Below are 19,727 nucleotides of genomic sequence, written 5' to 3' on the forward strand. Positions count from 1 at the left end.
TTCCTCTGCCTCGACTGAGCACCAGCTCTCCTCTGCTCCCGCTATTATTTTCGCTAAAATATATGAAAATTTATGCAAATGAAAATCAGCACTAACTGTTCGTCTCTTGTTATACTTGGGGATGATTTTTTTCCCCCTCTCCCCTGCCTTCCCTTTTATGCATAATAAAACCGTATTTCCCAGCAGGGAACTTGGGGGGCCTAATAAACAAATAAATAAACACATCATATATCAGATAGTGGCCCTTTGACTGCTCTCTTTTTGTATATGTTGCTTAGCCCTATTTTGCATGTGGTGGCACGTTTCTGCTGGCTGCCCTATGGCCGCACTTTAAAGGCGCCTTGTGGACGGAACATCAGTAATTTGGGCAGAAATCCTCACTGTATATTGATGAGTTGTGGGCCCCGTGGCTCTGCCCCAGAGCCTGTCTATTCAATGTAAACAATTGCAGAAGGCGCTCTCGGTTTTTGAGCAGGGTCCAAATTAAATCTACTGGGATGAAAGTGGGCGGTGTCACTGGCATGGAGTACACAGGCCCTCGCAGTCTTATATTTGCCCCTTAAATCCCCTTTGCGTCCCTCGTTGCGTCATCTTTGATTCGGAGAGCTTTGGCGAGGGTGTTCGGGTTAATGCGTGACATGTTCCACAAATCCGGGTGGGTTGTGAGGCCGACTTTACCTGGCAGGTGGGCAAACCGGGCACAGTGGGGTGCGGACATCCATCCCATTTGGTTGAATCGGGTGGTCGTGGTCACCTTGAAAGAGTGCGGTTTTACCGATGAGGTTTCTACTCGATGGCCTGGGGGCCATTTGCGACGGGAATGAACGTCATAATTATCCCTATTGATTTGTATGTGATTGAGTCTATCTGCTTTGATGATTGAGTCTGTCTTTTTTAAAGACTGATTTTAGTGGTTTGTCCACAACTTTTAGTGGAGGAACATATACCTGCATTTATAATCACACAATGCACAGAACTGTACTGTGAAATCCGAGGCAAGCACCATCCAGTTTCAGTTGTAAATATACTTATTTCATAGTCAGTGACAGCCACTATAAGCACAACTCAAAACAATATGCACAACACTTGTAGAGAGCCCGCATTGTTATCAGGATTTGTGTGTGTGTGCGCGTGTGTGTGTGTTTGTTTTTTAGGTGAGGAGTTGGCTGAAGGTACAGAATGCAAAGTCACTATTTGTGTAAAACTGTCCAACTCTCAGGATCATAAAAGAACCTTGTTCTCTGATCTGTTTATCAAACATAAAAAGTATAGTCCCTTTAACTCACATATGGACAAACAATCTCAACAGTGCCACTTGCCAGTGCCAGTGTTACTTTCCGTTCTGTGTTCAACAGTTTGGACTTGCTAGAGAATTCAATGGATTATTTTATACATATGATCTACGGGTTGTTGATTATAGCAAATTGAATAGTTTACACATTATCACACCATTTACTTCTTTTATAACTCATAAAAACGTCCTTTTTTAATTTACCAATTTGTTTATTTTTATGTGTTATTTTTTTTAAGTTTGTCTGCATTATATGTCTTACCTTTTGGGAATGAAAAAAAATTCTCTAAAGAACATGATGATTGTCTTCCCTACATTAAACAATAAGGCCAATAGAGGAGGTCATTAGACCTAGCACTATTAGTGGTTTGCGTAAACCCTCATCCAACAAGTTAAGTGCATACATGGATAAAGAATCTTTTTAACTGACCACATCAAGGCGATGTAATGCTGTATAACCTTTTTTTTTTACATATATACCGTATATATGACTTAGAACCAAATTACAGAATTTGAAAAATCTCAATGTCATAATGAGGAATACTTTGAGAATTGAGCATTATCTTTGTAAAGTGTCTTTTTTTGTAGCTGCTGCTCGTTCACTGGGGCTACATCGGATGATATGGCTGTACATCACAAATGATAATTCAAAACAGAAGATAGGTAGTTTTTTTTTTATTTTTAATCCTATTGTGTATACATTTTGTTCAAGCACAAGACCAGGCCACACTTTATGAGCTTCCACTTTATTTACTACTCTGGTTTTGTTTGTGCTGCAATTAGGAATAAGCCAATCGGAACAGCCGGAAGGAGTCCACGCGAGCCCGCAGCGAAGCTGCTCGTGCCTGCCATTCATTCCCCGGGCAGCCAATCAGCGAAGAGGAATGGGGTAAACATCCGCGAGTTCTCGTGCTCAGGGTGGTTTGGGCTCTGTGTGTGTGTGTGTGTGTGTGTGTGTGTGTGCGTGTGCCTTCGTGTGTGTGTGCGTGCGTGTGCCTTCGTGTGTGTGATGGGGGGGGGGGGGGGGGGGGGGGGGGGGGGGCTGACGGCCAGTCAGAGAGAGAGAGGAGGAGAGGGAGAACAAGCGAATGAGAAAGGAGGCTGGTAAGCAGCGCCTTCCACTGTTCGTACGGATTGTACTTCAAATGGAGTTTGCGGTTTGGCAGGTTTAAATATATCAAAACGGAACAAAGAGAAAGACTCCTCACTGCTATAAAAGAAGAGAGAGAAAAGAATAAAGCGAGGGAGAAATCTGAGTCAATTACAAAAGGACTGCGCTAATGCTTTTTTTTTTGCCATCCAAAGGAAACATAAACCGGGACTCCGGACAATTTGCAAGCTTTTGTCTTTTCTGTTTTTTCTAACCTAAGTTTGTTTGGGACATCGCTTTTTCCATTCATAATTGAATTTTAATGTCCACATTTTCACCCGCCAAACTTTGTACATGGACTGCACATGTTTTTAAAGGATTTTTGACAATCGGGAATTTACATTCGTCCATCTCCAGCGCGCAGTTACCCGAATGCTGTAAATGCATGCGGATTTTATTCAGTTTATCCGTCTTTTTCGGCGTGTTTACGAAGGTGGTGAGTGGCTACCCATACTTTCTGAAGTTTGAATAATTCATGAGATATAATTTGCCCACACGAAAGAAGTGACTGTAGAGAGGGTGGGGGCTATCCACAAACACATTCATAAGGTTTGACGGAATGGCCACCGCGACTTCCAATCCTTATCTGGGCAGCAACAGCATCCTTTCGTCCGGCTCCATCGTGCACTCTGACTCGGGAGGCGGTGGCATGCAGCCGGGAAGCGTCGCTGTTACCTCGGGCTCTGGGGGCTACAGAGGGGACCCCTCAATTAAGATGGTGCAAAGTGACTTTATGCAAGGCGCAATGGCAGCGAGCAACGGGGGACACATGCTTAGCCATGCCCACCAGTGGGTGACCTCTCTCCCGCACGCCGCCGCCGCAGCGGCAGCCGCAGCGGTGGCCGCAGCCGAAGCCGGCTCTCCGTGGTCGTCGAGCCCGGTCGGCATGAGCGCCAGTCCGCAGCAACAAGACGTGAAAAACTCCGCCAGAGACGACCTGCACACGGGCACGGCGCTGCACCACCGGCCGCCGGTGCCGCCTCACTTAGCGCCTCACCAGACTCACGCCGGAGCTTGGGGCAGCAGCGCCGCGGCGCACATTAACTCCATATCGGGTGGGCAGCAGCAGCAGCAGCAGCAATCGCTCATCTACTCCCAGCCGGCGGGGTTCACTGTGAATGGCATGCTCAGCCCCGGGAGCCAGAGCCTGGTACACCCGGGCTTGGTGAGGGGCGACACCCCGGATCTAGACCACGGCAGCCACCACCACCACCATCACCAGCATCATACGCACCACCAGCACCACGGTGGCGCCAACAGCCACGACCCGCACTCGGACGACGACACGCCGACCTCCGACGACCTGGAGCAGTTTGCCAAGCAGTTCAAGCAGCGGAGGATCAAACTGGGCTTCACGCAGGCGGACGTGGGCCTGGCGCTGGGCACGCTCTACGGCAACGTCTTCTCCCAGACGACCATCTGCAGATTCGAGGCTCTGCAGCTCAGTTTTAAAAACATGTGCAAGCTCAAGCCGCTGCTGAACAAGTGGCTGGAGGAGGCCGACTCTTCGACCGGCAGCCCCACCAGCATCGACAAGATTGCCGCGCAGGGGAGGAAGAGGAAGAAGCGCACGTCCATCGAGGTCAGCGTCAAAGGGGCCCTGGAGAGCCACTTCCTCAAGTGCCCCAAGCCCTCGGCCCAGGAAATCAGCACCCTGGCGGACAACCTGCAGCTGGAGAAGGAGGTGGTCAGAGTGTGGTTTTGCAATAGGAGACAGAAGGAAAAGCGGATGACGCCCCCGGGAGTGGCGCAGACGCCGGAGGATGTGTACTCTCAGGTCGGCAATGTGAGTGCAGAAACACCGCCCCCCTCCATGGACTGCAAACGAATGTTCAGTGAAACATAGAGCAGCACTGCAGAATATTTTATATCCCGTTAGAATGATTTATGAAAAAAAATACGTGCACAGACTATTGTCAAGATAGCAGCATTTTGATACTGTGATTGTGAGGGAATGTGAATGAGACTCAAAAAATGTTATCTATTTTTCAACAGAAAGAGAGAGAGAGAGCGAGAGAGAGAGAGAGAGAGAGTGCAAAAAAAAAACAAAGAGAACCTTGAACCGCTTTCCCTCCCAACCCCCTTCAGAACAAACGCATCTTCTTCAGGGCCCTGAAATGTCTTGACCTAAAAGGTTCCTTCTGCTTGTTTCTTTCAGGGGCATTTTTTAGTAGATTACTTAAAAGATGCAAGTGAGGCGAGCGACCAGAGGGTGACAACCACAAGTTCATTCCACCAGGTAATTTTGGCGCATTGAGAACACACCAAGAACCCCCCCTCACACACACCTCATACCAACATACCAAATGTTGTTTTAATGCCCCCCTCCTGCACCCTGCACCCTCCACAACTACGACCACTGTCCTTGTGTGATCGAGACAAAGGGCCAAGCTTTTTGGAAAGTTACAAGGAGGGCTGTCCCGCTTTCAAACCAGTAGAAGAACGAAACGTTCTTGCTATAGTTTTTGTCACCCAAGGATCAGGGATTTTTTTTTTTCAACGACAGAAAAAAGACCGGAAGTGGACTGCTCCCTAAAACCCTTCTGATCTCAAAGATCGTTTATTTTTGGTTTTTGTTTTTGTTTTGTTAGTTTGTTTGTTTTTTGCTTTCGCTTGGCTTTTTTATTGGACACTGACCTCTTGGTGGATTCTTCTTGGTCCCGTTTATATTTCAGCAAATTTGACAAAGACTTCAGATGCACTTATTTCACATGGGAAAAAAATCTCCAAACCTTTTGCCAAGTGTGAGTGAGGGTGCTGTGGACATATTATTAATGCTGCCGTTTCTAAGCAGTATTCTTTGGTAGGGTTTAATTAAAAAAAAAAAAAAAAAAAAACATCAACAAATAAAAAAAAAAAAACCTCTGTAAAGCCGGCGATAGATCACTAGATCAGATACTGATCAGAATTATTTACTTTATATTTTTCATCAGAATGATTTCTTTTAATATCTTATTCGGAATACCTATGAAATATTCCAAACGGTAATTTATTCCCCACCCCTCATGGACTTGTGTGAGATGTTTTCTTGTTATATTTTCTCTTTCATCTTTGTTTTTATTTTTTATTCTGGAGGAGCACAAATCATCAGAAGCTGCCGTTGTTGATATATTTTGATGTGATCATTTGATTGTAATTTAATTTTAAGTAGTGGTTCCGTACGAGCTGATTGAGACAATAAATTTCTTAGAATGAAGCCATCTTGTGTGTTAAATTTACATTATTGTTAATGTTGGTGTTTTTATCAGGGGTACGCGCTTTCGTGAATGCACACATTAACATCGAATTTGAGGTTGCATTTGGACTGTATCTATGATAGGCATATACAAAAAAATGCCAAGCCAACATATAACACATTGTCAAAAAATAGGTTTATACGTGCGATGATGTAGCAACGTTTAAACGGAGCGAAGCACATGTTTGTTTACATTGTCCTTCAGGCCCAAGATCATCCCAGCTTGTTAATGTGGCCCATTTCGAGTTTGCATGTGGGAAAACTGAGAGAATTCATTACATGACAGAATAGAACGTGAATGGACATGTTATAAGCCTGCTCTTACAAAAAAAAAAATACGCCAAAGGAATTATGGATGCCTTTTCCAACCCCATCGGTAATGTGCTGTATTGTTTATTTCAAATCACTAATGTATTGCAACAGCTGCAGGTAAAATGTTGATTTTTTTTCAAAGGTCCCAAAATGTTAGCTTTATTTCATAGAGGTATAGCTTTAAATAAGAAAGGTGTGAGCTTTGCTATGGTGTAGTTTAAACACTTGTGCGAGATATGTCCTGGTTATTTTTTATTTAGTTATTTAAACTTTTCTTTCTCGCCACTGGTCAGAACTCACAGAACCTGTAATGTACGATTTGAATTTCGCGGATGAATTCCCCCACCAGTTGCTTAGCAACCGAATTCATTGATCGCATAGCAGCACTTCTTTGGTCTCCGTTTTACTAGAGATAACGTTCATGCGTGGGGAAGTCATCCAAAACTTTCGTCTCCTCAACCTCTTTATAATCACTAGTGTTTTTTTTTAATCGGTGTTCAATTTCAAGTGAAAGTCCAAATAATTTTTGCATGCGCTTTTTTTTCATTTCTACCTGAAAAAAGTCAGCCAACTTAACAATACGCAAGCGTGTCTTGCGTGCATAATACCCAAATCTGGTGAGAGTTTGAAGCGGGCCCGACACAAACCAGTTTCAAATCTCATAATGGGTTTTGATCCGCCTATTCTGCGACCGCTTTGGCTTTTTTTTCATGGCTCCTCAAGCCTATGTTGGCAGCTGTGTGCTTGTTTGCGTGTATGCCTGCTCAGGAGGCCCTGGGATCCCAATAATCGAAGCGTCTCGTGTCACTCCGCTCCTAAAACGACTTTGTCCATGGGGGGGGGTTGTTCTCGCGCAAAGCAAACTTTTAAACACCTAATCGCTCCTACTATTTCAATCGGCCTCCAAGAAATAATTACCCCGATTAATATTTTATCTACGCTCTTAAGCAATAACATCCAATAAAGGCCATGTGACACTGCAGAGCATGAATATTAAGTGGGCGCAATTAATTATTAGGTCCTGATAAGCCTTATTTCAACGCAATATTATTTAATATATATTTAATTAGCGCATTATAGTTTGCATGACAGCGGCATTTGGATTTTTTTCTGCGAGACCTTTTGAAAAAAACATTTATATTTAACCCACGCGTTGAGCATGAGGTGGACTAATTATTAAGGATATTTTGAACAAAACAAAATGTTCATGTTTACGTTTATGTTCATGTGCAATGGTTATTGTTCCGTATAATTGCACGAGAATCCAGAAACAATCACCTCTTGCCAAATTGTCAAAAGTACCTCCTTTATTTCAACATTAAAATAATTTAAGTGACAAATAAATTGTTGCTTGCAATGTTTGAATTGTTAAATGTAACTGCCTGTAAAATCTTTGTTTCAAATAAATCCCAAAAGACACACAGTTCACTTGATTTCCATAAATAGTTTAAAAAAATCAATTGCTATTATTTTCAACGTATTTCCTTTGCGTTTATTATTTTTGCAATTACATATAGGCCACCATCAAAACGGAAGGACAAGTAAGCATCTTCTGGTATTGTGCGACAGCGTCAGGATAATGTAGAAATTACGTGATTCTCGGGGGTTCCTCTTCATAAATGTGAAGGTCACGGTGTTGAGAATAGGCAGCGGTGAGGCAAAGGAGGGGCCGTCTCATCTGCTTCTCTTTGCTTTTTCCTGTTATCCATTTGCAAAGGCGGAAAAAAGTGTAATCACATCCTGTTATCACGATTCGTCATTATGAAGTACAGTGTCTTTTCTTTTCTTTTCTATTCTATTCTATTCTATTCTATTCTATTCTATTCTATCTATCTATCTATCTATCTATCTATCTATCTATCTATCTATCTACACACACATGCATACACACACACACACACACACACACACACACACACACATCTATTCATTTTATTATCTTAAGTGCTTCTGTTCTCTTACAGGCCTATGAGTCCTTTGATAAAGTATTTAATAAATAAAAGTATTTGTTTTTAAAAGCTCTTTTTATGTAAATCTATGTAATCTATCTAATGTAATATATATTTTTTTATAATTATTACAGTTAATCAGAACAATAAAACAATTATTGTTCATCAGTAAAATATACTGTATTTTAATGACGACAAACCATAAAGAACACAAATTAATTTGGAAGAAACAGGCAAAGGAAATGTGTGACCCTGCAGCGCCGCTCAGTGGCCATTTGACTCGACTTTTGAAAGTCGGGTATTTATTTATTTATACATACATACATACATACATACATACATACATACATACATATATACATACATACATACATACATACATACATTTATTTTTCGCCTTTTACGCTATTTGAGTCAGATTTGAAATGAGCAAAAAGTTATGTACATTTCTCAAACCAATTTGTACAAATTGCAACACATTATGTTTTCCCTACAAAAACCCATTACTGTACTTTCTCGAAATGCGGAGTAGCCTTCATGTCTCAAAAGTAAATATTTAAATCACTAAATATATAAATCCAATGTCTCTGTGTCATTGCGTATGGATGCACTCGGATGTCACGTTGTCAATATTAGTGATCATTGGAGGAATTCTGGAGGCATGTTTTTGTTATTGTAATCCGACATTTATCCGACAATTGATGAAAATTATTCAGAATTACACCATATATGTGGAAGATTGGTTGAAAGAGACTGAAAGATTCACATTTATTGACTGCTTGGTTTTCTTTGGCGACTGGACAGTCAAGATGTTTTGAGAAATCCAATTCTAATGTGAGAAATACGCTTTGGCACTTGAGACAAATTGTAAAAAGCATATTTTGGTACATTCTTGCTTTAAAAAAAAAAAGGTGCACCATTGTTTTTCAAAATGTTTGAATAAAAATATTAAAAAAAAAAAAACCTCGCAAATAATTGTCTTCTGAATAAAAAAAAACCCTCGCAAATAAATGTCTTCTGAATTAAAAAAAAAAGATGACCATATTATCTTTAGCGACCAATATTATGCTGCTATATGTTTTATATTATTATAGAATTAATTCTGAAAACTAAAATGTAGCTTTGATTATATGTTTTCATATTATAATGTGTAAAATATCAGTGATAATTCCCCGCTGCAAATGTGCAACTTGTGTTATAGTGTTTAAAAACAAAATATAGGTGGTAAATTCAACTATAATTATAGCCTCAGCTACCTCAGCTACTCAAAGTGCATACATGGACAACTCATTTACTTAATGTACTCACACACCAGTGGTGGTAAACTACCTGTATACTATGTAGCCCCAGCTGTATTGGGGCAATGATGGAGGAAAGGCTGCCATATTGCGTCATATCAGCGTCCTGAGCTTACTTTCTAATATTTTCTGCAATTCAATATTTCCATCCATTCATCCATCCATCCATCATTTTTTTTTTCTGTACCGCAAATTTCCATAAGAGTCCAAGTGAGTTTGAGTCTTTCAGCTGACTTTGGGAGAGAGGGTGCTCCCTTAACTAGTCAATCGCAGGGCAATAAGCTACTGAAAAACAAACTGTTCACAGTCCAATTTAAAAAAATAAATCAAAGGGTTTTACAATTCAGAGTCCATACTACCTGGGGACGTCCCACATAGGAGGACAGGAGACCGGTTTCTACTCCTCAAAAGTTGATTTCAAAAGTAAATAGGGGTCTCATCTATCCGTCATGTGCTGCAGATGTAGTAATTTGATAGTTTGCCACAAGGGGAACGATACAAAATAACCCAAAAAAGAAGGTTGACGCCCTTCTATATCGCTACGTTAATGCAGGTCCCAACAGTCTGTTGGCCCTGATGGCAGTCACCTTGGTGACAGCAGAAGGGCGCGTGAGTCATTGGGAAGCGAGCAGGGAGCCTGATACATTACCACCCGTGATGAATTGTCGATACCACTTTGATCGGGAGCCACGTCAATGCCCACCTGCTGTGACACCCCGCGCCTATTTCTACAGGCGACATGTGACATCACAAGACTAAGATGTTTTGTATGCACGAAACACTCCTTCCAAGCTTCCTCTCATTTCCTGTTTTGCTTGCCCTCATTAGAGTCAGAGCTAATGGAGCCTATTCCATCTGACTTTGGCCAGGAGATGGGGGATCCGCCCTGGACTGAATCAGTTGTTATCAGCCAAAATATTGCGGGGATCCAAACCCTGGCCAAGAGGATAAATTTACATCCCAAGTACAGGTTATTCAATCCCAAACACACAGATACAGTACAAAAAAAATGGTGCAAATTGAGCACAGGCATTTATCGAGTCATTTTTCGCGAACCGTTAAATAATGATCATGTACATTCTAAAATCCTTTGCGCAGTGGCAGGAGCCAATCCCCAAAATGAAATAGTTTTATTATTGTCTACTTTTCAGCAAGAGGAACCCATGTGTGTGCGTGTGCGTGTGTGTGTGCATGATTAAAAAAAAATCACAATAATTCCAAATAGAAAGTTTTGCTTTGACTGCAAAACCCCCAGCATAAAATGATTTGTTGTGGCCATTCAAGCATACAAGCTCTTAAATAACATTAAGAACTTGCGCATGCACACATTTGGACACGCACAATGCATGCCTGACAGGCTGAGACGTGGGTGTGTGGATAAAAACCGACGTTACGGAGAAAAAGACGAGGCGAAGGGAAAGAAAGCTGTCTCACTCGATAGGTATCTCATTAACCAAAGCGATAGCAGATTGTAAGACAGGCACTGGTCCCATTTGGTGGTGTAACCATTTCTAGCCGGTGGATTTAATAGATTACTAATGATGGACCGAAGGTACTTGCAGGTTACACATTAGAAACCTGTGCCACAATTGAGTGTGATAATCCCCGCAGTTTCCAGCAATATGCGAGCATGCGAACGCTCGGAGTCGACTGGTGCTGTGATGCGAAAAGGGTTTCCAGGTAATCTTGGCCTGGTGAAGTGCTGGAAGCAGAGAAAGTGTGAGGATGAAGCTCACGATTCCTCCAATCTGACCAATCCTCTTAGCGAGACGCAGCTCGTCTCAAGCGTCAACGTTTCCTGCTTAAGAGGAAGGAGGTAAAAAGACGCGCACTTTACTATCAAATGGCAGTAACGTCTGCTCAATGTGCAAAATTGTACAACGCAAACACAGGGGCTGCTTGTATTCAAACACTTCCGCTACCCGATTGGCTTCCGCTGCCATTTACATGCTTTATTCACTGAAATAAAAGTAATTAATTGGTGCTATACACCAAGGACATAATTATCTTTTTTCCCTAACTGGCTCATATTTAATTAGCAGTAATTGTTCCCCGAGCATCGTTCAAAAGTGTTGTGCACCAGGCGGTTAAGATATACTCTACACTAATCTTGCATTTGATACTTGGGTACAACAAATTTGTGACTTGGGCAACACACACACACACACACACACGCACACACGCAAACACATCTGCACATTGTTTGCCAGCTCAGGATGCAAATTCCTACCTATGCTTCCCGAGGTGTTAATGCCTCCCAGATTGGGGTGAAAGTAATTTGAGATCATTCCGCAACAAAGGCCTCCGATACTGATTAACTGGACGGCTGCTCTTTTGCCAAGCGGTGTGGTCCCATTTGAAAGTAGCGTCAGCAGCTAAATGTAGCCTCGGGGCATGCAGGGCCAGAGGCTGCCAAGGCGCCCTTAAACATGGGAACAAGGTTTAATAAGTAAACAGCAGAGACGGAGAACGGTGCTCTGATCAGGGTTTACTGGGCCAACCGAGCCCCTAGTACGCGCTATTAGCTGATTAGCCCAGCCGATTGGACCTTGTAATTGCGTCGGCTTGACCCCCTCTGGGCAAATATTTAATTTTAGTGGTTTAACCTTTCTCCATTGTCAAATTGCACGGCCAGATGTTAAGGAACATAGTGGTAGTCCTGAACCTTGTGATCAGTCTGGAGAAAAAGCTTGCGGATTTTCTTGTTAATATTAGCCTTACTGATTTCTCACCGCGGTTTCCTTCCCCGAGAAGTTCTGGTCCCGTCCCCTGATGTCAAGTCACTAGCGAGGCATATCATTTCAAATTGGTATGGCCATTACTTGTATTCAGAAGAGAAATGGCAAGATCAACTGTGCATATTAACCGTGCAAACAGTCCCTTGCTCCAATAAGTACTGTCATTTGTCAACTGTTAAGGTGCAACTCCACGAGAATGTCGTTTCTCCTAATTGTACAGAAGGAAAGGGAATGTATAGCATTGTCTATTTACGCCTTTTTCCTGTTACAGACATAAAATGACTAATTGTGAAAAAGAAGCCATCACACAAAGGGTGAAAACATAAAAATGGAGCGTTTGATATCCTTTCTAATTGGATCTTGATGCAGTCTTCATGAAATAAACAGAAATACTGTTGCCGCTTTTGAAGCCAGCTATAAATTGTACAGCATTTTTGTATAAAAATGTATCTGTATCATAGAAAATAGATACATTGTCATTTCAGAGGAAACTGCAGGAACTAAGTATTCCGTGAAAAACTGTTGCCTAAATTTAAAATACTGTATTAATATTTCTCATTACATTTACAACAAACAAGATATGAAAAGAAACTTTTTTCAAGTGAGCCGCGAGATCGAGAGTATGGGCGAAGCATGAAACGTGTGCAAGGTTGTTTATCGGTGTATATCGGTGTATCATATCGTGAGCATTATCTATTACAATCATCAGACCTGTGATGGTCAAAGCCCCTTCCTTAGCATTGCAGAGAAACGTTTCATTCACATTCGTGGCCGTATGGCTTCGCGAGTCATCCAAGTTTTCAAAATGAGAAAACACTATGTTGCTTTCCATGTCCTGCTCGTTTCAGTCAAGGCACTGGCGACTTTTCTTTCAGTCTCTTTGTAACGCGAGATGATATAATGTTATCTTTGCTTTCAGAGCGGCCGGTGTTCGTTGAGCTTTCTCCATTTTTTCTTTTTGTTCGTCCTGTATTTGGTATGGTTCCATGTATTTGGTATGTAGAAGTAAGATCCACATGACTGGGAGACTGATGCTCAAAGATCCTGAATTCCATTCCCCTCCAATATGCACACCGATAATTCATGCATAAGAGTTTGAGAGCCGTTCTTTTGAATGCTCTTGTCAAATTAGGATCCTTTAGACTTTTTACACATATTCCACTTAAACCCGGGTGTTAGTTTAATTAGAGATGTATAAATTGAAGTTGTGGAAATGTTTGAGGGTTTTGGCCTTTGGGAATTTTTACTTTCGAGCAGACTCAGCCCATTACGGGGAAAAGGTTCTGGGGATGAGGAGGGCAACGGGGTGCCGGATGTTTTCCTTCGTCGTTCCCAGACATTTGTAGAGGTCTCAGGTTTCTCTCTGTCTACCTACCAAAGCAAATTTTCTTCCCCTCCAATGAGCCAGGCCCCAGTTCACCCAGTCTGAAATGGTTTCCTTCCTCTCCAGGCGTTCAAATGAACTCAACTCTGTGAGAGAAGAAGAGGAAGGAAAGTAGTCATGTCATCTCTTCAACCCAGAGACAGACTGAATAACCTTTCAGCTGTTGGGGGGAACTCAATACTGTGTGTGAGAGGGCATGGGTAAGGCCGACAACAAAGTGGTTCCAGGTGAGAGATGGAAATGAATGCCTGTGAATAACTCTAACATTTGTGTATTTATACATTTATTTTAGGAGTGTGTAGCTCTTGAACAAAAGTCATTTTGATACGTATCAGGGTCTTGATACACTTTTTAAAAAGGAATGATTATATTTGGTTTGATGCAGTGGAATTCAAATTTGTTTCAATGTGGTTTTGCAGACTCAAAGAGGGTATAATCCTTATATTGATTTGTAATAAACTAGAAATGGTTCTGTTCAATGCAATAGCTTTTAAATCTAAACGTTAGTTATCGGTTCGGTGGGCGGCTCGGTATGCGATTAGCACGTCCGCCTCACCGTTAAGGGATCCGAGTTCAATTCCAGATTGCTCCGACCTTCCTGTATGAAGTTTGCGTGTTCTCCCTTTGCCCGCATGGGTTCTCTCGGGCACTCCGGTTTCCTCCCACACTCCAAAAATATGCATGGCAGATGTATCTGACACACTTAATTGTCCTTAGGTGTGATTGGGTGCGTGTATGATTGCTCATCCCTGCAATTAGCTGGCAACTAGTTCAAGGTGTCCCCAGCTTATTGACGCAAATCAGTTGGGATAGGCACCAGCAAGCCTGTGACCCTTGTGAGGATAAGCGGATATCGAAAATGGATGGATGTTATTTATTTTTATGTATTAATTAATTGACTATTGTATGAATCAGTTCATTGCTGTTGAAGGTCAATTTCCTGCATTCAACCCAAAAGCAATGTTGGAACACTAGTTTCTGGGTCACTTTTTTAATGGTGAACAGGCAAAAAATACCTTTGGAATGTATTCATTACTGTGAAGAATGTTAGATTTTGATTTTAACACATACATAGTCTAGAAAACAGTTCTTATAATATGCATGTTTATTTTTTAAACTGCATCGTGTTAAACAGGTACAACACAAAGAAAACAACTACCGGTGACAGGGAAGAATGAGAACTCAATTGGCAGAACAAAGTTGTGTCTATTCTACTTGTATATGCAAGCTAATTAATCAAGATCAACGCCATATATAAAGGAAGCCCAACTCGACAGGTGCCATCTTGTACCTCAGACCACGTCATGTAGAATATGCAACGGTACACATCTGCCAAATTATAGGTGCATGTTTCTCTCCTATCCTTTCAATAATATGACATGGCAATATCTTGAAGCAATAAACAGGTGAATCGCTGGGTAAGCGTTTGTTTTTTACCCTTTTGAATACGATTCCAAATATTTAGCGTAATATTAACTGCACCATCATCACTTCACCTACTTAACCAGATGTCTGATAGTCAGGGATTTACTGCTCTATTTGATATTCTTTGCTTCCATTTGTTCTATTACTTTTGCTCATTTTAAAATGTAGTCTGCCATTACCAAAAATGTTATGCAAGTTGTGTATCTGTTCCATAGAAAGCACAGTGAAATATAAGTCAAACGTTTAATCTCATTATCTCAGTTTCGAAAAAGTTTTCAGTCATCAAGAGACAAGAACTGACTTCCGTGTTCCATTACTTTTGCAGGGGGAGTATTTCTAAACAAATTGCCAGAGGAGAAAGAACACTGTCTTTTTATGTTTGCCCTCTTTTTATTGCAAATTGTCAAAGGCTATTAGTTGCAGATACAGTGGACCCAAGCGGGGCCGAGAAGGAGCAAGCGTTCCGGTCTGCTCAGGCAGCACTTGCCCCTGTTGACGCACTCTGAGGAGGAGGCGGCCTAATACCTGCGGACATCTATGGTGACTTCCCAATCTGTTGCATGCGCAGTTCATTTCACGCGCTGCCAGAAGTGCTTTGTAATTATCGTGATATTGATGAGGGCTGATTCCTACAGGTCATTGCTGGCAGTTCAGCTGCCTTAACGCATCTCAGTAAAATGTCTTTATCTATTACTGATGGCAAATTAATTTCCACTCAGGGACGGTTCTCTGTAATCTGCACATTATTGTGTGGATGTGTGTGTGTGTGTATGTAGGTGTGCGTGCGAGTGTGTGTACGGTTTGATATTTCAGCCACTGTGTGTAAACCAATATGCAATTTAGTGGATGATACTTTGTGTTCAGACAGGCACCTGCTGCAATTGGATCGACGCCACCAGTGTTTTACCGAGCTCTTTGCTTTGTACAGCACTTCTGTTGAGCGCTAAAATGTATGCATAGCTAAGTGCGTTAAAGATGTCTGCTAAGTGATTTGTGGTATAAATGACCACTTGTAATTGAATACGGCATCGTCGTCTGGCAGTGTGGTGAATCCCTTGTGCCGCAGCACTGAGGGTAAATAAACGAGCGTGAGCAAAGTGGCCATTTGAGTCCATGTTTGTGGAGGAACCATAATGGATTCTTTAGAGCCGTGAACGGTTTATAGTCATGTTTCAGCATGATGGGCTTATCCCTGCGCAAGGCGCTAAGGATATTAGGGAATCAGCGTAAAGCGGCATGGAAATGATGACGGGAGCAAAGCCTCAGCTTGCCAATATTAAAGCCTCCATCCTCGGGAAAGAGGGGGAAGGAGCACTTGGCTCAGCTCCGCAGTGTGATCTCTTCCATTGTGATATGTTCCATGGCTGTTTTAGGCAGACAATTAAAAGGGTGACACTCAATTTAAGAGAGAAGGCGGTCAGTGTGGCCTATTGCGGAATCCCACCTTTCCATGTGGAAATCAGCTGCGAGCCTTGGGTATGTGCCATCGGTCTCATGTGCACTTCAAATAATTTGATTTTCCACATGCAGCAGCCACACTGCCTTCACTCAGTGCCTAGCAGTCAGCATTAAAATGGCTATCTTGTCATCAACAAAAAGCAACATTTGAAGATCTCCTTCAAGTCCACCCACGACAACTCTTCTGTCAGATGGGGAGGAATGATTAATGTCCCAACCCGCACACCTACTGTGAATTAGAGAACACAGGTCGAAACTATTTTTCTTGGTGAGCAGGAGGACGCTTGTGGCAAAAGAAGGGGGCAAACACTGTTTATCATCCAACTGACGACAGGTCTCCTCGAGGCAATTTTACCACACCGCCAAATCGACTGGCATCGGCCTGGAGTCAGTGCCCCTTCACTTTGATGAATCTTTCCATGTTCCACTTCCAACTCTATCAAAGTAATCTAAGTGAAGACACACAACATTGATCTGTAGAAATAGTACCCTGGACCAAACACACAAGCGATACGCATACTGTACATTTGTCGCTGAGAATAGTGTTGCAATGAACTTACCTAATTCAATTTCATCAAGTGCTTGCACCACACAAAAAATATCTAAATACAGATACGTTTTTAAGTAGAATATGCAACTACTTATGAATGTATCTGAATCCAGATTTATTTATGTACAACAACCTGTTGGGACGAAATGATGAAAAAATTCAATGCAGCATTTTTTCCAGTGTATACACATAGTCAGTAAATGTGAGGTACCCTGACATTATCTGTACCAGAGCAGCACAAAATGGACCATTCAGTTCCAATGTGTGAGAGATATTTTCCGAACATTTTAATGGTTGGGCTGTGAGGAAAAGACAGCAGGAAGTTATGTTGAACTATTTGCAAGGCAGACTGTGATGACGGTTGGACGGTTCTTTTTATATATATATATATATATATATATATATATATATATATATATATATATATATATATATATATATATATATATATATATATATATATATATATATATACATATCATGCTCTGATGTGAACCGGAGAGCTCAGTTGTTTCAAAAAGTGACTACATTGAAGTAGCCTTTTTGAAGAGCAATACTCTATTCTTGAAAAAATGCTGAAGTTTCTACTTGAAATTTGCATGTTTGATTTCCTTCAATGGTCATTTCTGGCAGTTTTAAAGTCCGGTCTACATACCATCATGTGCTTGTTATTCAGTGTGCAGTGCATTGCATAATCTGTCCTATTGTTAGTAAGAATAGTGCCTTTTGAAGGAATGCAACGTAATCCTCAAACACATGATTATTTTGATCAACATGCAACACTTTTCCTTAATAATATAAAAAAAAATGAGACAATTGTTGCTTTTCCTTCTTGACAGTGATATTTTGTTAAGGACAAACACAATGTATATGATTGCTTTTATAAGCTGTTGAGTACTATCTAATGTTAATATTGGTAAGACATAAAACATATTCATCAAATTTAGAAATGTCAAGCAAAACCTTCCAATACCTTTGTATTGAAGATTTATTTTACCAAAACTATAACTAAGCACACTTTGCTTTTACTCTCGCCCTGTAAAGTAGCTCAGTTAGCAGGTGTAAAGAAAAAGTCATAGAAGTCTGCTTTCACAACATTTACAATGTACCTCTTAATAACTTAATAACTTCTTAATAACTTGTACAAAAGGAAATAAGTTGTTATGCTAATGTCCACACTAACCGCATGGTCGACAAAACAGGCTACATGTTTGAATAGCAGTTTGCGCAAAGGGTCCCGACTGCGCATTGGGCGACATGGAGGTCGCGTTTGGAAATTTCGCTCAATACTCATGTTCACCGAGATCAATCAATGTAATTTTTGTCGCTCTTCAGGTCGTAACAGCCAATCAGGTTTGGGAACGTTCAATGCCACGCACAGTGGGCAGGCATTAGTAATTGCATCCAGTTTATGGACACACGAAGCTGTGTATCAGCCAGCTGAGGTTTTGATACTGGGAAAGAGCTGAGCAAGAGCACTAAGCTGGCTTGTAGAATGGTAAAGAAGGGACTTAAGATACCGCTTTTGTACTGTATTTTACTTTTTCTTTAGCAGCTGTTAAACTGTACCAAGACAGTGCAGCATTAACCAAAGTATTTAGCACAGTATTGGCCACTACATTGAAACAACAACACTTTTTTTTTTTCTTCTGGCAGCTTTTTTGTTGTTGTTGCAATGCAACGGACACGCAATTCATAAAAAGAATATTAGGTACTGTCAGAGAAAAGACTGGCTCCGCCATAACCCCAGAAAATATTTATTAAGATCATGGTCAAAATGACATTTGTGTTTTTAATCATTTGTGTCCATGGTCTAATCATTCGTATTCATAATGGTCGCTTGTGAGCACAAGTGTAAATTTGTGTAGGTATGAACTTTTATCTTGTGACTATCAAACAAAAATGTGTGGCTTTGAATATTTTCCTTGTGACTTCCAAACCAAATTTGTGTCTGAAGTATTTTCTTGTTACTACAAATCTAACACCTGCAAGTGCAAAGTCATGAAGCTTCACTAGACATGAACACAAACTTTTCATGTGTATTTCCATGTGTGAATATGACTCTCTTTTCTGTGAGTGCATGTCAATATGCAAAATGGAATGAAATCACATTTAGCTACCAGGGACGGTAGTCAGTCCTACAACTCATCCACCGTGCACGCTCACAAAGAGAACAGCGATGGCTGACGCCAATGGCATGGAATACAGAGTGTTCAGTGGCTCATCACGCTTCAACGGTAAGAATGATGTATGCTAATTTTTGGTGGTATCAAATGAAACTTTTGTGGGTCATTCAAGACCATTTGGGCCCAATTGCTTCTAAAATGGGGTTAGTTTCCAAAGCTTCTGTAACAGCTAGGGACCTCTCCTGGAAGAAACAAAAACTGCAGTTAATTTGAAAGTGGGTTCTCTTTGGGTTGGAAAAATAAATAAATAAATAAATAAATAAATAAATAAATAAATAAATAAATAAATAAATAAATAAATAAATAAAACTTTTTGATGCACAGCACACAACGAAAGCTGATTTTGAATCTTTTTACAAGTATAGATTAATTAATTACAATGTTTTAAAAAAATGTATGTTCGTTTCATTTATTGCTGTGGTTATGCAGCTATCAATCTCGTGATAAAAACGTGAATTTTCATTTTAAAATTTATTTTACATTCATGTCTTTCAAGTAATATAAGAGTCAAATTTAAATTGCAGGCTACATTGGTAGAAAGTATATTTGAATTATATTTGCTTTTAATTTAAAAATTTAAAAATCATATCACATATTTTTACGGGGACGATAAAGTAAAATTTGTACAAATCGACCGCGAAATATGCAAATTAAGATTTTACATCTGCATGCATTGCCTTTGACGGGAACGGTGCCCCTACCAATGGGGCTGCTACGTAGACACGTCTGCTAGTGTGTCTCATCTGCTGGC

The 19,727-nt window shown here is 41.0% G+C and overlaps 1 protein-coding gene across 2 annotated transcripts; it reads left to right on the forward strand.

Annotated features, from left to right (window-relative positions):
• The first annotated feature begins 2,393 nt into the window (after positions 1 to 2,393).
• On the forward strand, positions 2,394 to 5,637 carry pou3f3b (POU class 3 homeobox 3b). Of its 2 annotated transcripts, none has more exons than XM_088408123.1 (2): positions 2,394 to 4,227; positions 4,600 to 5,637. In XM_088408123.1, the coding sequence occupies exons 1-2, from the start codon at positions 3,001 to 3,003 to the stop codon at positions 4,696 to 4,698; spliced, it is 1,326 nt and encodes a 441-aa protein (XP_088264249.1). In that variant the 5' UTR covers positions 2,394 to 3,000; the 3' UTR covers positions 4,699 to 5,637. The 2 variants fall into 2 exon arrangements, with proteins under 2 accessions (XP_088264249.1, XP_088264250.1); XM_088408124.1 differs by having other exon boundaries at positions 2,394 to 4,218.
• Positions 5,638 to 19,727: the final 14,090 nt, after the last annotated feature.

This window comes from Hippichthys cyanospilos, chromosome 2 (assembly GCF_059441005.1).
Source record: "Hippichthys cyanospilos isolate Australia breed blue-spotted pipefish chromosome 2, RoL_Hcya_1.0, whole genome shotgun sequence".
Classification (NCBI taxonomy): Eukaryota; Metazoa; Chordata; class Actinopteri; order Syngnathiformes; family Syngnathidae; genus Hippichthys; species Hippichthys cyanospilos.